Source organism: Mizuhopecten yessoensis, unplaced genomic scaffold (genome assembly GCF_002113885.1).
Source record: "Mizuhopecten yessoensis strain PY_sf001 unplaced genomic scaffold, ASM211388v2 scaffold1419, whole genome shotgun sequence".
In the NCBI taxonomy this organism is placed as follows: Eukaryota; Metazoa; Mollusca; class Bivalvia; order Pectinida; family Pectinidae; genus Mizuhopecten; species Mizuhopecten yessoensis.
This window is the reverse complement of record NW_018404037.1, coordinates 93,073-119,900: the sequence shown is the minus strand read 5'-3', so window position 1 is coordinate 119,900 and position 26,828 is coordinate 93,073. Positions and strand designations below refer to the sequence as shown.

The window sequence follows — 26,828 nt, the reverse complement described above, 5'->3', positions numbered from 1 at the left end:
ATTTGGGAGAATTTATATGACTTCAACTAAACTTACTCAAAACAAAAATGTGTGAAAATGACTAAAAGTGGATGGAATAAAAAGTAAAGAAAAACAATATAAGATAGCATTTGCTTGACACTAAATTTGCTCAAAACAAGGAAAGAAAAACAGAAGTACCAAAATTTAAAGAAAAACTCCTTAAAAAATGGAATATTGAACTGAAGTGTAAATGAACTTTAAATTATCACAAAAAGAACAAGCGGGAATGCTGAAACAATAGAAATGCATTTACCATTAAAAAAAATGAATATTGACACTGGTTTGATAGTTAACACGGAAAAGCTCAAAATTTGCCGAGAAGGTTGAAGGAACAGCAAACTGCAATTAGCATATATTACAAGTTTGAAAGGAACAATATGTTCTAGTTAATAACTGGTGATGTTACTTTTCCACCTGGTAACCTTTTCGTCTTTTCTTTATCTCCATATAGTATAGTAGATATATCTGCGTACACTATACCTAGGGCAGGCTATAGGCTATAATGGGTCACGTCAATCTAGGATTTGTTCCGACATATCACCATCTGATTTATCATTCATAGATTCTGTTTCACTGTTATCTGTACGACTGAAGACTTTGGCAGTTTTATTGTTTCGGTGTTTAGTATTAGGTAGATTGTTTTTAAACACCTCGAACGCCATTGTTAGTTAGAACACTGAACATCTGTTTGTTTTTATTTTATTAATTTTCAATTCAAGTCCAGACGTCGTGGATAACAAATACATCTGGTTTTATTCAAACTAAGTAATTAAATTTCAAATATCATATTTATATTTCGAATTATTTAAAGGTTGACGTCCACAAACGTTGTAGTAAAAGTTGCTGAGAATGCTTGGTTTGGAGGGGACAGAGTGCCATGAGATATGTTGTATATGTGTCGTTAAATTGAATAATTTATGTGGACACGTCACCCGATCAATTTTGATTTACAAGAAGAGATCCATTGTTTCGTTTCACGTAGGCTTATCATGAATAATCCATACTCCGAATGGAATAATATCTTAGTTGAAACCATTTAGATATATATTTGTGTAGCAAATACTCTTATTAAGTTAAGTTAAACATAGGACTTGTATCAATCAACGGCTTCATTGACTTCCATTACTTTTTTTTTTTACTTATCAATGAGGTTTGTTTTAATTGATTTTCATTGTTTCCAGGGATTTGCCAGTTTGAATGGGCTATGAATCACTAAGAATTCTCCGAACCATTGAAGTTTTTGTTTCAATTTATGTGTATATCCTATTTTAAATTCCCTGAATTCATCTTTCTGTAGTATGTTAATACATGTCTTTCAAAATCTCAGTCCGAAAATATACATTTGGCGAGCTAAATACGATTTAGAGTATGAGGTATATGTACCTTTAAGATCATTGTAGATTCCGCAGTAACGTATTTTGAAATTTATTTTTCAGTTGGACAGATTTCTATTTCTTTTTTACATGAAATACTAGTTTCAGTATAAATGATCTGTTGTAGACTTTATAAACGGTATAAAGGTATAATAAGCAACTTTCCATTTTTGCCGTATTCCACATATTTTTGGAACAATTTAGAATAGGTGTTTGGGAACAATATAGACTAGGATGTTTCTAAACAATTAGATTTAGGATATTTCTTAACAATTAAGACTAAGATATTTCGAAACAATTTGAGTAGGATGTTTCTAAACAACTTGGATTATGATGTTTCTAAACAATTAGACGTGGATATTTAGATACAATTAAGACTAAGATATTTTCAAACAATTTAGACAGGGATATTTCGAAACAATTTAGATAAGGATATTTCGAAACAATTTGACTAGGATGTTTCTAAACAATAAAGACTAAGATATTTCGAAACAACTTAGACTACGATGTTCCTAAACAATTACACTAGGTTATTTAGAAACAATTAAGACAAGGATATTTCGAAGCAATTTAGATAAGGATATTCCGAAACAATTTAGATTAGGATATTTCTAAACAATTAAGACTCGGGTATTTCGAAATGATATAGACTAGGATATTTCGAATCAATTAAGATTAGGATGTTCCTTAACAATTAGAATAGGATATTTCGAAACAATTAAGACTAGGATATTATGAGGCAATTTAGATTAGGATGTTCCGAAACAATTTAGATTAGGATGTTCCGAAACAATTTAGATTAGGATGTTCCGAAACAATTTAGATTAGAATATTTCGAAGCAATTTAGATAAAGATATTCCAAAACAATTTAGATTAGGATGTGTCAAAACAATTTAGATTAGGATTTTTCGAAACAACTTAGATTGGGATATTTCGAAACAATTTAGACTTGGTTGTTTCGAAACAGTTTGGATTAGGATATTTCTTAACAATTTAGTCTAGGATATTTCGAAGTAATTTAGACGAGGACGTTTCATTCTAGTGGTCTTTCAGTACCAGTTATGAAGTATAATCATTATTTTGTTTGGCTTTCTTCATTTGAATTCGAGTTCGCTTGATGAACAGTAACATGTATATATAAGTATTATAATTCATCGAAATAAATATTAAGGAAATATCTAAAAGAGCGATTAACTAATCTTATAAACCAACCCGAAAACACATCTCGCCAAAAGAAAGTCCTGTACAGATCACGAGGTATCAGTATAACAGTTTAAAACACCAGGATGGTTTTCATTCAAACACAAACTTCTGTCCATATATATTATTAGCAAAGAAATCTAATACTATTGTGGAAAAGACAACTTGTGATAATGAATCGTGCTGATTGTTCTGGTTACGTTTTCTTTTCTAGATATCGATTTATGTATTCATTTACTGATCAGACTATCCACCGATTTGTGTTATTGTCGAGTCTTTGATATTTTTAGCTTATTTATACATTTATTTTCCAATTTACATAGTTTTGCTTGTGGATACTATAATTGGTAGAAATTAAAGCTTGTTTGTTTGTTTTAATGTTTTGACTTTTACAATAAATCAGTCTTCGAGTGCACTGTAATGCAATTACTTATTGGATTATGTATTGCATACCCTTATATTTGAAAACATGAAAAAGTTTAATCTTGAAGGAATTACGATTTTATGTATGTTCCAGAGTATTTCAGGCTAGTACAAATGTACAATTCATCCCAGGATACCACGAAACATCATTATTTACCCCATGAGTAAATTCCTAGTACCCATGATAAGATTACACACCTAATTGAAAAAGTTGCAACCACTTGTAATTGTAAATTACTTTAACCAAGCTGTTGCTTTCATATCTATGTAAGCGATGACCTGCCGACATCAGGTACACGCCGTGCGAACCACAAAATGCATTGTGTAAAGTCTGCAGAATGTGATACTAATCAACTCTCAGCCAATAAATTAACGCACCTACTCATATGGCAAATAACCGCGCCCATTTCCTTCCCATCCCCGTACCCCTCTGTTCACATCATATCACACCTCTCGTACCTCTTCACTTATCACAGAAAAAAAGGATGAGTATATTTGTGTGTCGATCATAATTGTTCAACGTTAACTAGTACTTAACACTGGTTGCCTCAGGCACTTATCGCATTATCGAAACAAGAACCTCTAACTATATATTGTTTTAGCTTATTCTGAATGGTTCATATGTCCTTTTACATGTTCATTATTCTACTAATTGACATGGATAATTTGGATTGAAGATGTGTTGAAATAGATGTATTTTTACAACCTTGTTTTATGCAAATGCTGAATTTATATTTCCAACAGGAATTAGAGCATAAACAATACAGTTTTCTATTTCAACACAAATTATCCTGTTTTTAACGTTTGCGTTAGTCCAAGTATAATTGACCTGTAAACGTGGTCCGTATGACCAGAGAACTGTATATGACACGTCCTAAACAAATCATTTTGGTGATGCGCATATTTAAAAAAAAAAAAAAAAATGTTTCAGAAAATGAACTGTAACATAACCAGAAATCTTCTTTAAATCAAGTACTAATTATTTCAAACTTCAGTATTTGTTGCGCGCATACGTTATTAAAACATCTAAGCGTTATTTTTGGTGACGTCAATGAACAGTGATTTGACAAGCATACATATTATTTTGATTCGACATTTCAATATTGATCCTTTATTCAGAAGTTTAAAGTCACACTCCGGATTAATATATGCCTATGTCCATTTCACACAGGTAACCATTACTTTTCTATGTTCTTACATGATTTTGTAATTTTCCTAACTACATAATGGAAACCACATTTGGCAAACGAAGTAAAAGCAGTTGTTCATCTTCTAAAAATGTCTGGTAATATATTTTGTATTGTTACAAAATGGGTATAGTGTCCATCGAGTGTGAAATACAAACAGCTGCTTTTACACAAGTGCGTGGTTTACATTACCCTAAGTACCTGCTCCTAGATGTTATCGTGAAATGTCTACCCCTGTGTTTAGCCTTAGGCAGGGAGGTTCATGCTTAAACAAAGTTAACATATTTTCAACCAGAAAAAATGTATTCCTCGCATATTATCATCTGTACTTGATGAACTGTGGTACTGAATGTCTATGTATGAATACTACACAGAAAGCATACTTTTGCATCATAGGAACACGTGTTATAACCAGGCGAACAATTATATCTACATTGTTGTTTAATTCCGTGATCACTATCATGACAATTAGGAGCCATTTAGTCTCTTTCAGGGAATAAATACAAAGCAGGTGCATTTTATCACATTTATACATGTTATTATTATTCAAAAATCAGCAAATATAATTAGACATTGTTATTTCAGATTTTATAGAGAAAGACTAAGATACATAAATAATAATTAAATTATGAGGCAAAATGTATAGCATGAAACATTGCAATGTAAACTTATTTCATATCTCGAGTCGGACTACAATTGATTTGATGCATTTTTATGTGTTGAGTAAGTAATATATATCCTCCAATTATTTAAACTATTTAGCATGTTTGACAAATGCTTTACGCACTAATTGAATCAAAGCGTACTTTTTATCATGAGCTTTATTGCAAAACATTCACCGAGCTATCTATATCTACTATCAGCATATGAACTCACATTTATAAAGTGCAAAAGAATTGGGGCGTATTTGTAAATAATTTCGTCTGCGCCGTTATGTTTCTACTTTACGTAGAAAGGTACAAATTATCAATAAACATTTAAAACGTCTATAAGATCTCAAATTCAAAAACACCTAGAACGATTCAAAATTGAATTTGTATATTGATATGTACTTTTATATCAAACAAGTTCTTCTTTTAGGGCATTAGGTAGATAGGCAAGCGTTTGTAGGTCTACGGCGCAGGTTATCAGTAATATTTCTACATGATAGCATCGAAGTTTAAATATTCATCTAGTTGTAAAAATATGATGTCAATATCTGGGGAATTGACAAAAAGCAATGAAAATAATACGACAGTGGGAAAAGACATATTACCACGCAATTAAATTAAAGGTGTATTGTTATATAAACATATATGATAAAGATGGGGTTTTGTACGAATTTTAAAAAAAAAAATACATAGTTGCAAAATATGTTGATACAATTATTAGAAATACGTCTAATCAAATTGATCTGATTCAAATCGTTACTAATATCTCTGTCTTCAAAGTTTGTTAAGTGATTCTAAAATAATTTAGATATGTATTGTATATCCATTTTATAAGTACATGTAGCTCCCATTTATTTGCAAAACAAAATGTTATGACCATGCATATTTGATTTTGATTAATTAATATTGAAATTTATATAGCAGAAACATTCATTAATTATTAAAACAAATATGAATTATCAATGTAAAATTATTACGTTTCCTTTAAAGAAATGACAGAATATGAAAGGAAAAAAAGGACAAAACCATTTTCTAATTTCATAATGTAAATCTTCAGTAGTTTAAATACATCAATGTTATATGTTTATTCGTTGTAAAATATTTCTAATTATAGAAATCTACCAAATTGGGTCATTATGATTACCAGATTGTGATATGTTATCCGGTTAATTTACCATGTAAACGTTTTGATTATTCTATAATGCTATGTCTTCAAGCGTCTTTGTGATGGTGGTGTGTAGTTAAACTAGACTGTGTATCTGAGTGGGCGATGATACGTAAATGATACCAAGCCTATCAACTGAGGTTACCTTAGGTCAACGCCATTCGTTAGAATCGCCCCGTCTAAATCACGATGACCTAGGCCAGACTATGCAGACAACGTACCGGTCTGTTTGCTTTGCTATCGATATTAACTGAATACACGGCCAGAGATTACCACCAAATCTATCCGTCTTAGTCACCGAGTGATTATCTCGTGTAATTAGCATCTAAATAAGACGTATAATTAATATAATTGTCACTAGATAGATAATCCGCACAAATGCATGTCTAGCATTACCTGTTTTGTTTTTAAGTGTTTTTTGCAATTAAGTTATTTATTTCGTAAACGAATATTTTAATAAATGATATTGAAATAGCTTTAATTTGTTCATTGTAACTTATAATAAGATTGACTTATTCAAATTAATGATCCTCATAATAAAGTATCATTTAATGAGTGAAATATCATGAAAAATACTTACAGATTCCAATTTAGTCAAGATATTTTAAACAATTTAAATAACACACTTTAAATCCAAATAATTACTCAAGAAATAATTTTCAAATCATTTATATTCATTTAAATGCTTTTTAAAATGTGAATATACAAATGAGCCTAATTATTATGAATTGCATGAATATGTAAATGAGCTACTTACCACCATAGACCTATGATATTGGTTGGACACAGCAGATAAAAGTATACAAATACAAGTACTCCTTGAACTTGCATGGTTTGACATGCAATGACCGCGCGTCCTTGGTGAGAATTGCTGGACTGCTCGCCGCCAGTTATTGCACAGGAATCGGTATTACGTAATTCTTATTTCCAATCTCCAGGGAGAAATAACACCATAACTTTGTCGGTAGTTCCAAAAGTAATTCAGGAACAATTCCATACGTATAACCATTTATCTGTATAGTTCGCACTGATATGTATACTAACACACATACATTACATATATACATGCATGCAAGAAAGAGGCTTGTTGCAGTTTATTTGGGAATGAATACTAACAAATTGCGTATTGGGAGAGCTGAAACCACGTACTTGTCAATCAGTTCCAATCACCCTTGTTCCGTGAACCACAATAACAGTGCGTACCTGCGTGTGGCAGTGTACCCCGGGGTGAGATGGTATGGACGGCGATCCAAGGACGGTCTATTACTCCCCAAGACATTTCCTCATATCCGAACTCAAGTCTAACTTATGGTAGACAAGTAGTAACGGGTAAACGTTCACTCCATATAGGTAGTTTCGATGTAAATTGAAAATCACATCCTCCAAAATAGTGTGTTTGGGTAGCTGGTGCTCCAGACTTCGACTTCTGTCACTGAGAGAATTCAAGCGAACCATGACTCAGGAGGTCCCCGCTACATTATATATAACTGTGAATGTGTATTCCGACGACGAAGCATCCTTTTAATATCTATACAGCGGTTTCTATCTCCTACAATCCCGATTTCCTCAATACGTATAGACAGATACCGTTACGTCACTTATTCCTTCCTGTGTTGAAAATCCTCAGATATGGTTTGTTGGCGACCTCATACAGTTCTAGCTATCCGCTAATGCCTCTAGTCATCACGACTGGCCTGTAAAGAGGTACATCAAATAGTGTCTGATAAAACATGCATGGTGAATGTATTGACTTGATTAACTCGAACGTAGTATCCTTATAACAACTATAAATGACAAATCCCATCTTCAGGGTTTACCCTATCATCAGAACACGGTGAGGATAGAACTCAGTAAAATACTATCAGGAACTAATATAATTGAAATGAATGGGGGAGAAAAAGCAATAAGTATTATTCATGGGATTTACAGGTGACTTTCCTGCCAGAGTACACCAGGTAAAGCCTGTCGCTGTGTGGCTCACCAGCCCTGTGTGCTAGGGTGCTATTGTGGTATATCCCCTCACAATAGTTGGGATCGTTTGATCACTGACCCCGACAGACCGCGTTATCTGATACAACTATGATAGCACGATATATGGGAATAAAAACATACGCTTAAATTTGAAGTTAATACTAGTTTTTCAACGATTTTTTTCTCCTTTCTATGTCTGACCTCTCCCGAGTCACACTGGTTTGTCTTAATGGGTATTAGGCATATTTGTTTTGAGGAACAATGACCAATCGACTAGACGGACTTTACAGAGACAAATGATCCTCTATCATTGGCATTGATATTGGTGTAATTGTTTGGTGCAGTTGCGGACTTCACTGTCTCAGATGATTAGTATTATCGTTTGAGATGTACAGGGCGTCATTCGCTTAATCATACATCCAGGGGGTAAAAAACATCTAAAAATCAAAATGTGCATTTCATTTCATTCAAAGTGTTTAAAACCAGACAAAATAAGCCAAAAAAATATTGCCAGAAATACCAATTTAATATATAAATAAAAATAAATTTGAATTTTTTACTTAAAGCGGCATTAACCCAGCGAGGCTTGATACACCCTGAGGTATACAATCAGTACTGAAGGAATCCTAACATGTACAAATCATTATCCCAACCCCCCAGCCCACCCAGCTATCGGCCCTTTGAAGTTGGAGAACACCGGTCAATACCTCAGACGTCGCTTACAACACCACCGTATTAGCAAATAATATATTTTTACTCTGAGATCGTCGTACAAACAGTCTTGTATCTATCTTTCAGGTTTCGCTGGGTTTGTGGTATTTCATTTACATCACAGAATATGTTAGACTGGGATCGAACTGGGGCAGGGAAATGTTTTACTACGTTCTTTTGTGTGGCCAATTCTAGGCGTCGTCTTATAAGTTTATATTGCTGAACTCTACAAAATGTTTTAATAATTCTGTTGCAGAATCGGTACTTAGGTACCCCTGTAAAATAATAATCACGGAAAGATCATAAAAACTAATTATATTTGACATTGTTTTAATAAGCTGTAACAAATATGTATTTGTATTAAATGATAAATGCTCACATATTTATGTTACTAAAAAAAAAAAAAAACATAAAAAAATACAATTTTCTTATTCTTTGAATTTCGCAAAATTTGAATTGATTGTTTATCATGCAGGTAAGACATTTTTTTCAATTTATATATCTTTGTCTTATTTGAAAGGGCTTAATGCAAAATGCATTTTAATATCGATTGTAATAGAATAGTCGTGCGTGCTTTTCAAGCCCGTTACTAGGCCAATAGAAGGGATAAATACTAGTTTAGATTAAACTGTAGGCTATTAAATCAAACTCTAGTAATACTGCAGAGTTCTATATATTCGCTAGAGTATCGTTATGTCGAAATTTGATACACCACACATACAATGTATTTGAACAACCGTATGGTATGATCGCACTCACATCAATGGTTTGTTTTAAAGCAACCTAAGAACAACCGTAAGGTATGATCACACTCGTATCAATGGTCTGTTTTAAAGCAACCTTAGAACAAATGTAAGGTATGATCGCACTCACATCAATGGTCTGTATTAAAGCAACCGTAGAACATCCGTAAGGTATGATTGCACTCATATCGATGGTCTGTTTCAAAGCAACCTTAGAACAACCGTAAGGTATGATCGCACTCACATCAATGGTTTGTTTTAAAGCAACCTTAGAACAACCGTAAGGTATGATCACACTCATATCAATGGTCAGTTTTAAAACAACCTTAGAACAACCGTAAATATGATTGCACTCACATCAATGGTTTGTTTTAAAACAACCTTATAATAACCGTAAGGTATGATCGCACTCATATAAATGGTTTGTTTTAAAGCAACCTTAGAACAACCGTGAGGTATGATCGCACTCATATGAATGGTCTGTTTTAAAGCACCATTACAACAACCGTATGGTATGATCGCACTCACATCAATGGTTTGTTTTAAAGCAACCTAAGAACAACCGTAAGGTATGATCACACTCGTATCAATGGTCTGTTTTAAAGCAACCTTAGAACAAATGTAAGGTATGATCGCACTCACATCAATGGTCTGTATTAAAGCAACATTAGAACAATCGTAAGGTATGATCGCACTTATATAAATGGCCTGTTTTAAAGCAACCTTAGAACAGCCGTAAGGTATGATCGCACTAAGATCAATAGTCTTTTGTAAAGAAACCTTAGAACAATCGTAAGGTATGATCGCACTTATATAAATGGTCTGTTTTAAAGCAACCTTAGAACAACCGTAAGGTATGATCGCACTCATATAAATGGCCTGTTTTAAAGCAACCTTAGAACAACCGTAAGGTATGATCACACTCATATCAATGGTCTGTTTTAAAACAACCTTATAACAACCGTAAGGTTTGATCGCACTAATATCAATGGTCTTTCTTTAAAGCAACATTAGAATAACCGTAAGGTATGATCGCACTCACATCAATGGTTTGTTTTAAAGCAACATTAGAATAACCGTAAGGTATGATCAAACTCATATCAATGGTCTTTTTTCAAAGCAACATTTGAATAACCGTAAGGTATGATCACATTCATATCAAAGTTTTTTTTAAAGCAACCTTAGAGCAACCGTGAGGTATGATCGTACTCATATCAATGGTCTGTTTTAAAGCAACATTATAACAACCGTAAGGTATGATCGCACTCATATCAATGGTCTGTTTTAAAACAACCTTAGAACAACCGTAAGGTATGATCCCACTCATATCAATGGTCTGTTTTAAAACAACCTTAGAACAACCGTAAGGTATGATCGCACTCACATCAATGGTTTGTTTTAAAGCAACATTAGAATAACCGTAATGTATGATCACACTCATATCAATGGTCTGTTTTAAAACAACCTTAGAACAACCGTAAGATATGATCGCACTCATATAAATGGTTTGTTTTAAAGCAACCTTAGAACAACCGTAAGGTATGATCGCACTCACATCAATGGTTTGTTTTAAAGCAACATTAGAATAACCGTAAGGTATGATCACACTCATATCAATGGTCTTTTTTCAAAGCAACATTTGAATAACCGTAAGGTATGATCACATTCATATCAAAGGTCTTTTTTAAAGCAACCTTAGAGCAACCGTGAGGTATGATCGCACTCATATCAATGGTCTGTTTTTAAGCAACATTATAACAACCGTAAGGTATGATCGCACTCATATCAATGGTCTGTTTTAAAGCAACCTTAGAACAGCCGTAAGGTATGATCGCACTTATATAAATGGTCTGTTTTAAAGCACCATTATAACAACCGTAAGGGATGATCGCACTCATATCATTGGTCTGTTTTAAAACAACCTTAGAACAACCGTAAGGTATGATCGCTCTCATATCAATGGTCTGTTTTAGAGCAACCTAAGAACAATGAATGAATTAGACAGATCTATTCTAAATGTCATATTATGAGTTGTCCGACTCCCTAATTTCATCTCATTTCTTCCTTTAATCTCATTTTGTTCCTTTTCTTACTCTTCAGTTTCCCATTTGTCAATCACTGTATCATTATCTATTTTTTTCTAGCTCCCTTTTTTTTCTCTTTCTCTCCTGTCTTCTATCGTTCCATTTTCATGTGATTTCTCTATCTGTTTTGCAGTATCCTCGCTTCCGCGATGATTTCAACACAATGAATAACTTGTCAATGACATAATAACTGAGAAAATGTTATAATAACTTTGTATTCATGTGAAGATTTGATCTGCTTAGAGCTTGACATTACAGGACATAAGTAAAGGTCGTTTCTGCGTTGTGTTATGTAAATTCAAAATACATATATTACCGCGTTAACACACAAGAACACGTTTTACCTAAAATACGTAACAATAAAACTAACTTCGGAATAATGAAAACAAAGGAAAGATAGCATCACATACATCTAAAGATAAAGGGAATGGAACCAGGCGCTCCGGAAGCGTAAGTGTTTCGTCCGTGCTACATGGGGCACGTATTTACCCAGATAGGCTCACCGTGAATTATTTTGAAATTATATTGACAAAACCTTCTTTCTATTGTAAAGTCAATGGAAATATTTTTTCACATTTTTCACATTTTAGCAACCAATTTTTAACTTGGATTCTTGTTTTCTATTAAAGTTGCTGAAAAACAAGTAAATGATGGATGCAGGTTTACTTTTTTGCTTTTAAACACAATTTCAAAATTATTTAATCAATTTCGTTTGTTTTTCTTGATTTTGTTTTTAAAGAATAACTAAGACCTTCTAGAAATCAAAATTATCAGATAAGATGGAAAATACAAAACTTCCGATCGTATAGAAGAAAAGAAAAACCCATTTAAAGGATTCAAGATAGTGAGTTTGGTTATACTAAATCTGAATTCTATATTACAAGTGAAAATATCAACGTTTGATAAGAAGGGGTCGCTTTCGCAAAGAGCTTTACCTTGATATTATTATCTATATATAACAATATCCAGATGATGGTATAATTCAACGATGACAGATTGTGTAAAGTTTAACTATTAAGCTTATTGAACAAAAAAACAAAAAAAACAAAAAAATGAATAATTAAATAACTTGAAATTAGCTAAATGCGACTCTTAGTTGTTTTTGTTATAAAATAGCTACAGTACACAATATAATGTTTGGAGATTTATAGAATGAATTGATTTTCATCAGATACTTATTTAAAAAGTCACTTAAAAAAAGAAATGTATTGAACCTCTGCTGGATTTGCTATTATCTGTAAGGATACATGATTTGTATCCAACATGATATCAGAAATAATCTTGAAACTACCTTTATTTCACGTCAATGTCAGAAATGATACTGAATTATGCTTAAACATTTCTTACCACCTGGTAAATACTCTAGGAAATAAAACAAGTTATATGTGGGTTTAAAAATGGCACAACGTGTTAGCAACGTATCCAATTCCATATAAATGTGCATAAGTATGTGGAAAGAAATAATTTCCGCATTCATTTATTTTTATTAAATTTGAGCCACTAATTAGGAAAAAGTACAACCCAATTATAAGATACTCATGCAAAAGTTGCCTTTAATTAAACATGGTATTAGGTCCTTAATTGAAAACATTATAACACTACCGCCGTCCTACACATGCAGTTACCGCTTTGTATGTACCAATCATCATGCATGCTTTCTCCCTCCTCTCTTTATATTTCTCTAAAATACATTAATACTGACATGTTACGTCTTTCTAATCACTACTTCACAACATCTTACCTTGTCATTAAGTCACCTGCCTATCACAAAATGGACTTCCGGACAAGCCTTGATGGATTTAAAAACTGACATAAATTTTCCAACATATTTTAACATTTTAACTCCCCCCCCCCCCCTCGGTATTTTGACATATCTATGTGTGACTTACGTATCAGGGTGGGTGGTTAGAGGGTATGTATTATTTACCTATCGGGGTGGGTGGTTGGAGGCTACAAATAGTGCATTACAAAGTTTGGAAGGCTAGAGGAATCAAAGTGATATGGACGCTATTTGTTTGAATTATTGCAGATTAACGAGATATCTGTGCTGCTATAAACTACGTGTACAGTGGATAGATGTTTCCCACGTAAACACCGAGAGGCCTAAACAAGGGGGTTCTTCATTATATTTTGGCTTTCCTTTTACTATTTCCCTAACAATTATTCCTTCTTGACATGTTTTCCTTTTCAAGTTTTTCTCGGAGTCTACAAAATGCTTTACCAATACCGATACTGTCACCTTGTAAAATACTAGCTAGTTTTTGCTGAATTGGTAAGTAAGGATGTCTATGTAGGTAATTCAGTGGAGCGTGAGACTTGTCCCGGGTTCAACTCCTAGCGGAGGTATTTAAACAAACAAAACAAAAATATATTGTTGCCCGATATGAGGCCCGGAAATGTTAACAAAACTTTTCAATCTTGCTCTCAAAAGCATCTCTACGGACTTGGCTAGGAAAATCTCAATCGATAGATCTCCAGAACAGTTAATATTATACCCAACTGCAAAGGTGTTAAAAACATATTAGCGTAGCATACTATAAACAGATATTATAAAATTTGAATATAGTTAACATCTTATGTATATAAATTGTGTATTTATGTCATCCACCTGCTATATGAACTATATGTTATATTAATTAAAATATTTAAGATGAAACACTTATTTTGATAAAATATAATGTTAATACAACACAAGCAATACATGATTTAGCCTATCAGATATTTATGTTTCAATCAGTAAAACAACAACAGTTTATTCCACATTTCTTTCCGAAAAATGAAACCATGAATCTCATTCTACAATTGCACATGCAAATATCTTAACAAACATTAGACTCTGTTAATAACATTCCGATATAGAGATAAGCTTGGTGTGTCCTACTGGTGTACAACTTCTCGAAAAAATCATTACCAAGGGGATTTGTTTAACAGTGTTATTTGAAGACAGTCTGACCATCTATGCGGAAATATCGAGAAATATTAAATTTTAGTATACAAAAGCTGTTCAAACGGCATACACTAGATGACAATCGCGCCTACCTCTAGACGCGGTGAAGCGACGGTAACGGGTGGTAATTTAGAGATGAATTCCAGCTACATTTGAAAATACCTTCATATCTGAACGACAGGTATGAATCATTGATATACAGCGGTATGAACGAGGACATGAAGAAATCATAAATGATGTTTTAATTTACTTCAATCCCGTCAGGTGTTTAATGGGTGTTGGGAACGTCAGTACCGTCATCATATACAATCATGGAAAACCGTGTTAAAGTCATCCAATGTAATAACTTATACGGGTATCGACCAAGGTTTACATTCGTCGCTACTGACCTCAATCATTTAAGATTTATGGAGGACAAACAAGCAAGCACTTATATATGTAGTCCCGTGTACTGAATGATCGATGGCATCTGATTAATATTAAAGCGAGGCACCCTTGAGAAGCTGACCTTCTTGTAGCATTAAAGACCATTTAAGGTAAATTTGTTAAAATTAATGAATGAAGTATGAATGATGAGTTTAGTGGGATGGTGGAGAAGAAGTAAGGTTTAAACCAATGAAACAAGAAACCTGTCAAAAATAATCAATTAAATTCACTCGCTCTCAGAAGGTACCGGACAAAACATCTAAGACAGATTGATGTCGGAAAAGACGAAAAGAACGAAACAAGAATGAGTTAGTGAAAGAACAAAAGTAAAGGAAAAAAACAATTATATATCGTTAGTTTGTGGCACTAGAAGACAATGTTAGATGGCAATGGACTTTTAATAAACTCAGTGACAGTTGTTTATACATGGTCATGGAGGCTGGGTGTCTGCTTTCCTACACTAATAACTGCCCACTTAGGTATATATAAATTGATATGCTTCTGAAGAAGATTTAAGATTCGAACTTGTGATAAATAGTGACAACCCGATCACACCTGTTGTGTTTGTTAATGTAGAACCCGATCACACCTGTTATGTGTATAAATGTAGACCACAAAAAACAATCATTGATAGCCATGTCCATGATAATCCTTACTGATAAGAAACGTTATTACAGTACACCGATGAACGATTTGGAGCAGGTCCATGTATACCCCTCAGAGACACAACATGTATACGCTGTGCAGTGGTTTCTCCACCGTTATTATGTCTGTCGTCCATTCAAGGAACCTGTCATGAACATTATCATTGGAACTTCTCAGTATAAAAAAGTAAATCAAAATAAATTTACAATAATAACATAACAGGTCATCACGATTTGGCGGTAAATACATGGCGTGGCCACTGATAAAAAGTTCACATTGCAACAGCTGTACACAAGCTAGTGTTGATGACGATTCTAGTGTATTTGTATCACCGGATCATACTAATACGTTATTACTATAATTACAAGTCAGACCAGATCATCGTCAATCACACGTTCCTTTAGTGAATAAACGTAATCATGACTATACGTTACGGATGTTCTGTGGTATTTGCCAAATCGTACTCAAAATGAAATTGACTTTCGTGGAAGGTATAATGATTAAACAAAAAGTAAATATATACCGCAACATCATCATAACGGGACAAAATATACTATATTGTCAAACAAACCGGTATAATATCTCACAGCGCGTATACAAAAGAACAAAATATACGATAGCAGCAACACAAAAGGGCAAAATAAACGAAATAATCAACAATAAATATCACATTGTGAGGACAAATGAACACATTATACTATAGCGTCAACAAACGGACCCAATATGCCATAATGCCAGCACACACGATTAAGTATACCAAAGCGTCAACAAACGGACACAATATACCATAATGCCAGCACAAACGATTAAGTATACCAAAGCGTCAACAAACGGACACAATATACCATAATGCCAGCACAAACGATTAAGCATACCAAAGCGTCAACAAACGGACACAATATACCATAGTGCCCGCACAAACTATTAAGCATACCAAAGCGTCAACAAACGACAAACAATATACATCTACCATAGTGCCCACACAAACTATTAAGCATACCAAAGCGTCAACAAACGGACACAATATACCATAGTGTTACCACAAACGATTAAGTATACTAAAGCGTCAACAAACGGACACAATATACCATAATGCCAGCACACACGATTAAGTATACCAAAGCGTCAGCAAACGGACACAATATAACATAGTGCCAGCACAAATGATTAAGCAATACCAAAGCGTCAACAAACGACAAACAATATACCATAGTGACCGCACAAACGATTAAGCATACCAAAGCGTCAACAAACGGACACAATATACCATAGTGCCTGCACAAACTATTAAGCATACCAAAGCGTAAACAAACGGACACAATATACCATAGTGCCTGCACAAACTATTAAGCATACCAAAGCGTAAACAAACGGACACAATATACCATAGTGTTAGCACAAGCGATTAAGTATACTAAAGCGTCAACAAACGGACACAATATACCATAATGTTAGCAGAAACGATTAAGCATACCAAAGCGTCAACAAACGACAAACAATATACATCTACCATAGTGCCCGCACAAACGATTAAGCATACCAAAGCGTCAACAAACGGACACAATATACCATAATGTTAGCACAAACGATTAAGCATACCAAAGCGTCAACAAACGGACACAATATACCATAGTGCCCGCACAAACGATTAAGTATACTAAAGCGTCAACAAACGGACACAATATACCATAGTGTTAGCAGAAACGGACAACATCAGAAACAAATGTGGTATCAGAAAGGCAAAACAACGTGAGTAAGATACACATAACATAATTGAAAAGACACAATGAGTCTACGATGACGACACATATTTTACTAAAAGGTTAATATATATCTCGGGGCTAATTCAAAACAATTGCCATACTAGAAATACAAAAAAAAAATGAATAAAATCATGTTTGCAGACGCAGAAAGCCAACTAAAGTAAACATGGCACTGCGCTATATGACAATTTTGTTCAATAAGGAAGTATCAGTGCTACTAGAGATCACAGTAATGAAAAACAAAGGAAATTCTGCATCAATATATTTCGAATTGTATGCATAAAAGGGCAAACAGGTGAGGTGCTGCTCAACACTTGGATACGTTACATATTTACAAATCTAGGAACAATAGATAATGTATACTTTAACTGGTATTTCACGTAAACAGTGCTAGAACAAATTTTAGCAGGAAGTAAACGGCCAACCTTGGGACTCCTAGACCACCAGCAGAGTCACCCTCTGTGTCACGTACAACAATCACTAGACCATCAACAAAGTCATTCACTGTGTCACGTAAAACAATCACTAGACCACCAGCAGAGTCACCCACTGTGTCACGTAAAACAATCACTAGACCACCAGCAGAGTCACCCACTGTCTCACGTAAAACAATCACTAGACCATCAGCAAAGTCATTCACTGTGTCACGTAAAACAATCACTAGACCACGAGCAAAGTCACTAACAGTGTCAAGTAAACAATCACTAGACCACTAGCAAAGTCACCCACAGTGTCACGTAAACAATCACTAGACCACGAGAAAAATCACTAACAGTGTCACGTATATCAATTACTAGACCACCAGCAGAGTCACCCACTGTGTCACGTAAAACAATCACTAGACCACCAGCAGAGTCACCCACTGTGTCACGTAAAACAATCACTAGACCACCAGCTGAGTCACCCACTGTGTCACGTAAAACAATCCCTAGACCACCAGCAGAGTCACTAACAGTGTCACGTGAAATAATCACTAGACCACCAGCAAAGTCACCCACAGTGTCACGTATATCAATTACTAGACCACCAGCAGAGTCACCGACTGTGTCACGTAAAATAATCACTAGACCCCCAGCAAAGTCACCCAAAGTGTCAGGTAAATCAATTACTAGACTATCAGCAAAGTCACCAACAGTGTCACGTAAAACAATTGCTAGACTACCAGCAGAGTCACCCACTGTGTCTCGTGAAACAATCACTAGACCACCAGCAGAGTCACCCACTGTGTCATGTAAAACAATCACTAGACCACCAGCAGAGTCACCAGCAGTGTCTCGTGAAACAATCACTAGACCACCGGCAGAGACATTCACTGTGTCACGTAAAACAATCACTAGACCACTAGCAGAGTCACTAACAGTGTCTCGTGAAATAATCACTAGACCACCAGCAGAGTCACTAACAGTGTCACGTAAAACAATCACTAGACCACAAGCAGAATCATTATCTGTGTCATGTAAACAAATCACTAGACCACCAGCAGAGTCACACACTGTGTCACGTAAAACAATCACTAGACCACAAGCAAAATCATCCTCTGTGTCACGTAAACAAATCACTAGACCGCCAGCAAAGTCACCCACTGTGTCACGTAAACCAATCCCTAGACCATCAGCAAAGTCACCCACTGTGTCACGTAAACCAATCACTAGACCACCAGCAGAGTCACCCACTGGGTCACGTAAAACGATCACTATATATATATATATATTCGACAGGTAGATTAACCTGTATCAATTATTGTTTGTAGGTGCAGACAGCCAAACAAAGTTAACAGTTCACTGCACCATCTGTCTATGTCGCCAATTAAGGGCTAGCAAGAGGTAATAGAGATCAGACGAATGAAAACAATTAATTTAAAAGGAACCTTTTTTACGTATGTATGATCTCGGGATATTTCTCTTCTTATTAGGGAGAGCACCTGTGTCTGTTTTGATCGCTTTATTGTCACGTACATGTTGATGACATAACCTATTCTTTCCTTTTACAAATGGTTCCGTGCTTTTAACGTGACAAATTCAAGATCATCTACTGTATGAATGAACATTCGATTTTCGACAGTGAGATATATTTCTTCATTCAAACATAAGCACATTAGGTCAAGTCATACAGAACGAAATAGAGCCCCAGTGTCCTAATGTAACGTTAACATCGACACCCAGAAACCCCAAAATACCTACAATACAATAGTGATGGTTTCTCAAAACCAGATAAAACATTGAAATATTATTTGGTGAAGCCTTAACACCTTATCGATAAAATATAGCCCGAAGAATGGAAACTGGTAAAATTAATATAGGAAATACATAAAAACACTGTTGTAGAAGTTAGAGAAAGTGTTATTGAGAAGACAGTTATTCAAATAGATATAACAGATCATTTTATCTCAATTTTCCTCTAAACTGGTGGCAATCGTTAAAAAAAATGAAAAATGATACACCATCAGCAAGGAGTGTGATGCCAGCATTAGTCCTCGTCTTAACCTTACCGATACGAGGACATTAACATAACAGCCAATCTAACGTTACCTAACGTCTTATTCGGTCTTAGAATGGTATTAATTGTTACAAAGGCAGGTGTTATGATTGGGTCCGTTTAATAGGGTTTTATTTCTGTCACATTTTACATTTGACCTGTTTGCTATATTTGCAGTATGTTTTTTCCTACCTTCTGATCATTATAATGCATCATTTTTGTATGGCATTGGGAATAAGCTGATCAGTTACGACATAGAACCTCAGCATGTTACTATAAACATATATATCTAGTACTGTATGATATTTAGTCATCCCTGGTAATAGATGTGTGTTTCTGTAAAAATAGAAAACAAACAATATACATATCTGTGCCTTACCTGTAGCTACACAAAACCCAACTCGTTATATGTATTGCTAATGACGATATATTAACAGGATCCTGTCCGAGTTTTTTGGTGTGTTTTTTTTTTGTGTAATACACATTTTCTTTAAATGAGCGGATTACTCTGAAAATAAGAGTTTAAAATTTCAACACCGTCGTTGTTATATCCTTTCAAATGAAAAAAAAAGGTCAAATTCTCCGGGACAGCATTTTTTGATATTCTAATTTATTTTGTGATATACTGTTTAATTTTGCGATATTTTGTTTAATTATGTGAGATTCTGTTTAATTTTGAGATATTCTGTTTTTAATTTTGTGAGCTTCTGTTTAATTTTGCGATATTTTGTTTTATTTTGTGAGATTCTGTTTTTTTTATGCGCTAGTACGAGGTGATCCTAAGTTTTGTCTTACCTTTGTTCTATAATGTCAGAAGCTCAATAAATGTGACGTTCGCATGTTAATACAGTTATTGACATTTCATTTCTCTATCTATTTATTTATTTATTTTATCTTATTTGTTTCAGGTCTCCAATTGATTGAAATGCTGAATGAACTTGTGATCAGAAATCATTATTGGTTTTTCAACGTAAGTAAATAAGTAATAAACTCATTCATCTCATTTTTTGTCCAAGTTCTCATTTTATTTGCCTTTAATAACTGAATATGTGTTTTTACACTGAGCTGGTACTCATCATTGCATGTTCTTATTCATAAGGTAAATATGGTATAACATCACATAGCCAAAATAATATTACGATCATTCTTCAGTCCCCTAATGCCGGACAAACTAAGTGTGTAATGGACATCTACTGATGACGTCATCTTTTACCTGTGACGTCACTGATCCCTGGTGACGGCCTTGGTAGCATTGTCATTGTTTTAAAAATCCTTATTAAACCTTAATATATTTTCTTAGGTTACAACACATAATTTCAAAGCTTAAACAATCATTTTATACGCATACATAATACTGTACCACATGCTTTTACACGCCTCAATAATAACACATGCTTTTACACGCCTCAATAATAACACATGATTTTACACGCCTCAATAATAACACATGATTTTAAACGCCTCAATAATAACACATGATTTTACACGCCTTAATAACAATACATGATTTTACACGCCTCAATAATAACACATGATTGTACACGCCTCAATAATAACACATGATTGTACACGCCTCAATAACACCACATGGTTTTATACGCTCAAATATAAACACGTCATTTTACATATTCAGGTGACATCACAACATTGTACACGATTAGATAACGAGACATACTTTTTCATGCTCAAACAATGACATCTTATTGTACACACTTAGATAAGAACACTTGATTTTACACACTTATATAATAACACGATATTACACGTCTACATAAGAAGACGTGGTTTTGCACATTCAGATTATAACACATCACATAACACTCTTTCGTTCATTTTTTATAATATGTTTCATGCAAGCGCACGAACGCATTAAGAATCAAACTTCTTTTAGTTAGATTGGCATTATATATATTCCGATATACTTCTATGCATTCTGATAATAATAATAATAATAATTCGATGGTCTGATATACAGCTTTATCGCAACCTAGTTCGTAGGTCGTGTCAAAGCTGTTCACAAATCATTATCCGTGGTTACGTATATTTATATAGCTTTGAATAGAATGTTTTGTCAACGATCTTTTATCATAAAGTATACAACATTGTGGAAACACTAAGTGTAAGAAATCCACTTGATATTAAACAAATACAGTAAGAAATGGCACAAACGATACTGCATTAACTATAAGAGGACGTGTTTGAGAGCAAAAGCAGAAGACGAAGTCCGGTATTAACAATCGACTATAAACATGGGACATGTAGCAGACACACTTTACTCTACCTCCTATCCGACACTCCCTGTATGCCGTTTCATATTAATATCACACTCAATATTATGAATTGGACACTCATTAAATTTTGTGTGTCTTTCTGGACGGCCACATTGGTCAACTTTAGGCTTTGCGATATAAAGGTCTTGAGTTCGACATTTGCAGCTTTTTAACATATATAATTCTATAAAACGAATCGCAACATGCGATTTTTACCGCATATGCCCTTTGAAAAGGACTGTAAAAACAAACAAACAATATTTCAGAAATCTGACAATACTTATTATGTAATTCAAATTGATACCCTTTGCATTAAAAGACGATACCTAGACGTAACTTATCATAATATATCATTAAAAACTGTTAACGACACATTGTAATCAAAAGTTACTGTTTCCTCGTTGACATAAATTGATCGGGAATTATAAAAGTCAAACGATAAATTCCAATTATATGAAACACACCTGTTACAGACTATCTGTCAATGTTTTTTTCTGCTCAATAGTCAACACTTTGAGCGCTAATCAGACACTATGTAAAACTACATCATTGGATTGATTTCATAAAGCTTTGACCTAATTTCATACAACGGTAAACATTCTCGCATTAAGGCTGCCATCAATGTTAATCTTCACGAGTGTAACTAAGTAATATTTTGTGTATTGCTTTCAACCAATCGTTTTGCTCATTTATGTTTGTATCAATTTTATAAACGATATATATGACCTAACTACTTGGAGAAGGTTGTCTATCAGCATGCTATTGTCATATGTTTTTCGTTGTATATCCTCCAAATCTCCTTGATGGAAATCGTGATATTAAATCGATATCAGACAATTCTTCCCCGCCCACTTGTTGGGCAATACCTTCACTACGTACATTTAATACCAATAAACGATGATACACTGTGGCGTTATAACAACACCCTATGACATCATAGTGGCGACGTTCCATTTGACATTTACTTATGCAGTTTTTCTACAACTTATCATGAGGTTTGGTAGAATTTTTTGTAAACAAAAACAGATACTAGTTTTCCTTAAAGTTAACACATCATTTGACAGAACTAACTATCCGAATACATAATATATAATACAAAAGTCTTAATGTGTGAATCTAATAGGAGAAGTCTTACTGTAAGAATCCTCTTCAGGAATGAATTAATACATAAGAATTAATGACCATTGCATCAATTTGCCTTTAATAATATTATATTTATATTTTAGGAAGTCAAACCGCCTTGACTAAATTCAATCCTGAAATGTTGTTAACGCTGTTTCTACAACCTTACACTCGATCAAGCATGGATATGTGTTCATCCAGTCAATAACAAATAAACAATATATTCAAACAAGGATAACGGACAAAACATTTAAAACCAATTTCGATCTTAAACCCACGCGATTGCCTATCTATGTGTTAATGTGGACTGTATATAAATTGCGTCGTTGGCCAAGCACTCCCCATTAACGGTATGTGTGTGTGTCTGGGAGGGGCGTGGCTACAGACATACAACGGCATATATTACTAGTGGGAACATGGATTTGGATACATTCCAAGCAGAAGGTGTGTGCGTGTGTTTCTCACTGCTATTGTAAGATAGGTAAATATTCCCTCTGCCTCACTAATAGTCAGCAGTAAGGCTTTTAAAACGACCATTCAAAAACAGTATAAGCAAGATTAACTTTAAATCGTAAAATCTGAAAAGTAATATTGTAAACAAACAAATGTAAATGAAAAACAATAATGAGCATTAAGATCATCTTTATTTCTGTTTGTCAATGTTGAAAAGTGATCTTCACCTTGATAGTGGCCTCATTGAGATGAGTTACTCTTCATCATATCAGTGGTGACCTTGTCGCTGTGTTGAGTTACCCTTCATTATAACAGTGATGACCTTGTCGTTGTGTTGAGTTACTCTCCATCATGTCAGTGGTGACCTTGTCGTTGTGTTGAGTTACCCTTCATTATAACAGTGATGACCTTGTCGTTGTGTTGAGTTACTCTCCATCATGTCAGTGGTGACCTTGTCGCTGTGTTGAGTTACCCTTCATTATAACAGTGATGACCTTGTCGTTGTGTTGAGTTACTCTCCATCATGTCAGTGGTGACCTTGTCGTTGTTTTGAGTTACTCTTCATCATATCAGTGGTGACCTTGTCGTTGTTTTGAGTTACTCTTCATCATATCAGTGGTGACCTTGTCGTTGTTTTGAGTTACTCTCCATCATGTCAGTGGTGACCTTGTCGTTGTTTTGAGTTACTCTTCATCATATCAGTGGTGACCTTGTCGTTGTTTTGAGTTACTCTTCATCATATCAGTGGTGACCTTGTCGTTGTTTTGAGTTACTCTCCATCATGTCAGTGGTGACCTTGTCGTTGTTTTGAGTTACTCTTCATCATATCAGTGGTGACCTTGTCGTTGTTTTGAGTTACTCTTCATCATATCAGTGGTGACCTTGTCGTTGTTTTGAGTTACTCTTCATCATATCAGTGGTGACCTTGTCGTTGTTTTGAGTTACTCTCCATCATGTCAGTGGTGACCTTGTCGTTGTTTTGAGTTACTCTTCATCATATCAGTGGTGACCTTGTCGTTGTTTTGAGTTACTCTTCATCATATCAGTGGTGACCTTGTCGTTGTTTTGAGTTACTCTCCATCATGTCAGTGGTGACCTTGTCGTTGTTTTGAGTTACTCTTCATCATATCAGTGGTGACCTTGTCGTTGTTTTGAGTTACTCTTCATCATATCAGTGGTGACCTTGTCGTTGTTTTGAGTTACTCTCCATCATGTCAGTGGTGACCTTGTCGTTGTTTTGAGTTACTCTTCATCATATCAGTGGTGACCTTGTCGTTGTTTTGAGTTACTCTTCATCATATCAGTGGTGACCTTGTCGTTGTTTTGAGTTACTCTCCATCATGTCAGTGGTGACCTTGTCGTTGTTTTGAGTTACTCTTCATCATATCAGTGGTGACCTTGTCGTTGTTTTGAGTTACTCTTCATCATATCAGTGGTGACCTTGTCGTTGTTTTGAGTTACTCTCCATCATGTCAGTGGTGACCTTGTCGTTGTTTTGAGTTACTCTTCATCATATCAGTGGTGACCTTGTCGTTGTTTTGAGTTACTCTTCATCATATCAGTGGTGACCTTGTCGTTGTTTTGAGTTACTCTCCATCATGTCAGTGGTGACCTTGTCGTTGTTTTGAGTTACTCTTCATCATATCAGTGGTGACCTTGTCGTTGTTTTGAGTTACTCTTCATCATATCAGTGGTGACCTTGTCGTTGTTTTGAGTTACTCTCCATCATGTCAGTGGTGACCTTGTCGTTGTTTTGAGTTACTCTCCATCATGTCAGTGGTGACCTTGTCGCTGTGTTGAGTTACTCTCCATCATATCAGTGGTGACCTTGTCGTTGTTGTTTGAGTTACTCTTCATCATGTCAGTGGTGACCTTGTCGCGGTGTTGAGTTACTCTCCATCATGTCAGTGGTGACCTTGTCGTTGTTTTGAGTTACTCTTCATCATATCAGTGGTGACCTTGTCGTTGTTGTTTGAGTTGCTCTTCATCATGTCAGTGGTGACCTTGTCGTTGTGTTGAGTTGCTCTCCATCATATCAGTGGTGACCTTGTCGTTGTTTTGAGTTACTCTTCATCATATCAGGGGTGACCTTGTCGCTGTGTTGAGTTACTCATCATCATGTCAGTGGTGACCTTGTCGTTGTTTTGAGTTCCTCTTCATCATATCAGTGGTGACCTTGTCGTTGTTGTTTGAGTTACTCTTCATCATGTCAGTGGTGACCTTGTCGCTGTGTTGGGTTACTCTCCATCATGTCAGTAGTGACCTTGTCGCTGTGTTTGGTTACTCTCCATCATGTCAGTGGTGACCTTGTCGCTGTGTTGTGTTACTCTTCATCATGTCAGTGGTGACCTTATCGTTGTTTTGAGTTACTCTTCATCATATCAGTGGGGACCTTGTCGCTGGGTTGAGTTACTCTCCATCATATCAGTGGTGACCTTGTCGTTGTTGTTTGAGTTGCTCTTCATCATGTCAGTGGTGACCTTGTCGCTGTATTGAGTTACTCTCCATCATATCAGTGGTGACCGTGTCGTTGTTTTGAGTTACTCTTCATCATATCAGTGGTGACCTTGTCGCTGTGTTGAGTTACTCTCCATCATATCAGTGGTGACCTTGTCGTTGTTTTGAGTTACTCTTCATCATGTCAGTGGTGACCTTGTCGTTGTTTTGAGTTACTCTTCATCATGTCGGCGGTGACCTTGTCGTTGGATATTAATGGTGATCCTGATAGCTTGCATATTTGGAGGAAATGAGAGGTTACGTCCTATGCCAACGTCGGCGTTGTCGTTGGGTAATGTATTGCACAGCGATGCTGCTATTTGCCATTTAGGTCTATTAGGGGTACACGATTGGTCCAGTGTAATTGATAAATCACTTCCAAACTACTTCATTTTGCTATTTTCCGAATAGTCTTCGAACTTCCGAGCTTTGCTGATTTCCATTAGCTCATATGTTGTTTTCCTGTCTCCTGGGTCCGTGCCGTTGTGTTTATTAGATCTATTTTGGATAAATAATCTGTCAGTGTGCTGGTGCTTTAGTGTATTTAGATGTATCTAACTTTGTTCAAATGTTTACGTAGGAAACCTGTTATCGGCGACAACACAATACTTAAATATACAATTAAAACAATGTTGTCATTGTTCTACGCCATGCAGTCATTATAACTATTATTTGTTGTTCATAGGAATATTTTGATGTCGA

At 34.9% G+C, this 26,828-nt stretch overlaps 1 protein-coding gene across 2 annotated transcripts in view; it reads right to left on the bottom strand.

The window, feature by feature from the left end:
- LOC110462024 (protein Wnt-6-like) overlaps positions 1-26,828 on the bottom strand; it is a 123,784-nt gene that overhangs the window by 32,248 nt on the left and 64,708 nt on the right. The window contains exon 2 of one of the 2 annotated variants that reach the window (XM_021515800.1): positions 6,778-7,714. In XM_021515800.1, the coding sequence (XP_021371475.1) occupies positions 6,778-6,851 (74 nt within the window). In that variant the 5' untranslated portion in view covers positions 6,852-7,714. Of the gene's footprint in view, positions 1-6,777; positions 7,759-26,828 lie in introns of those variants that run through there. The other variant, XM_021515808.1, reaches the window with a different exon arrangement.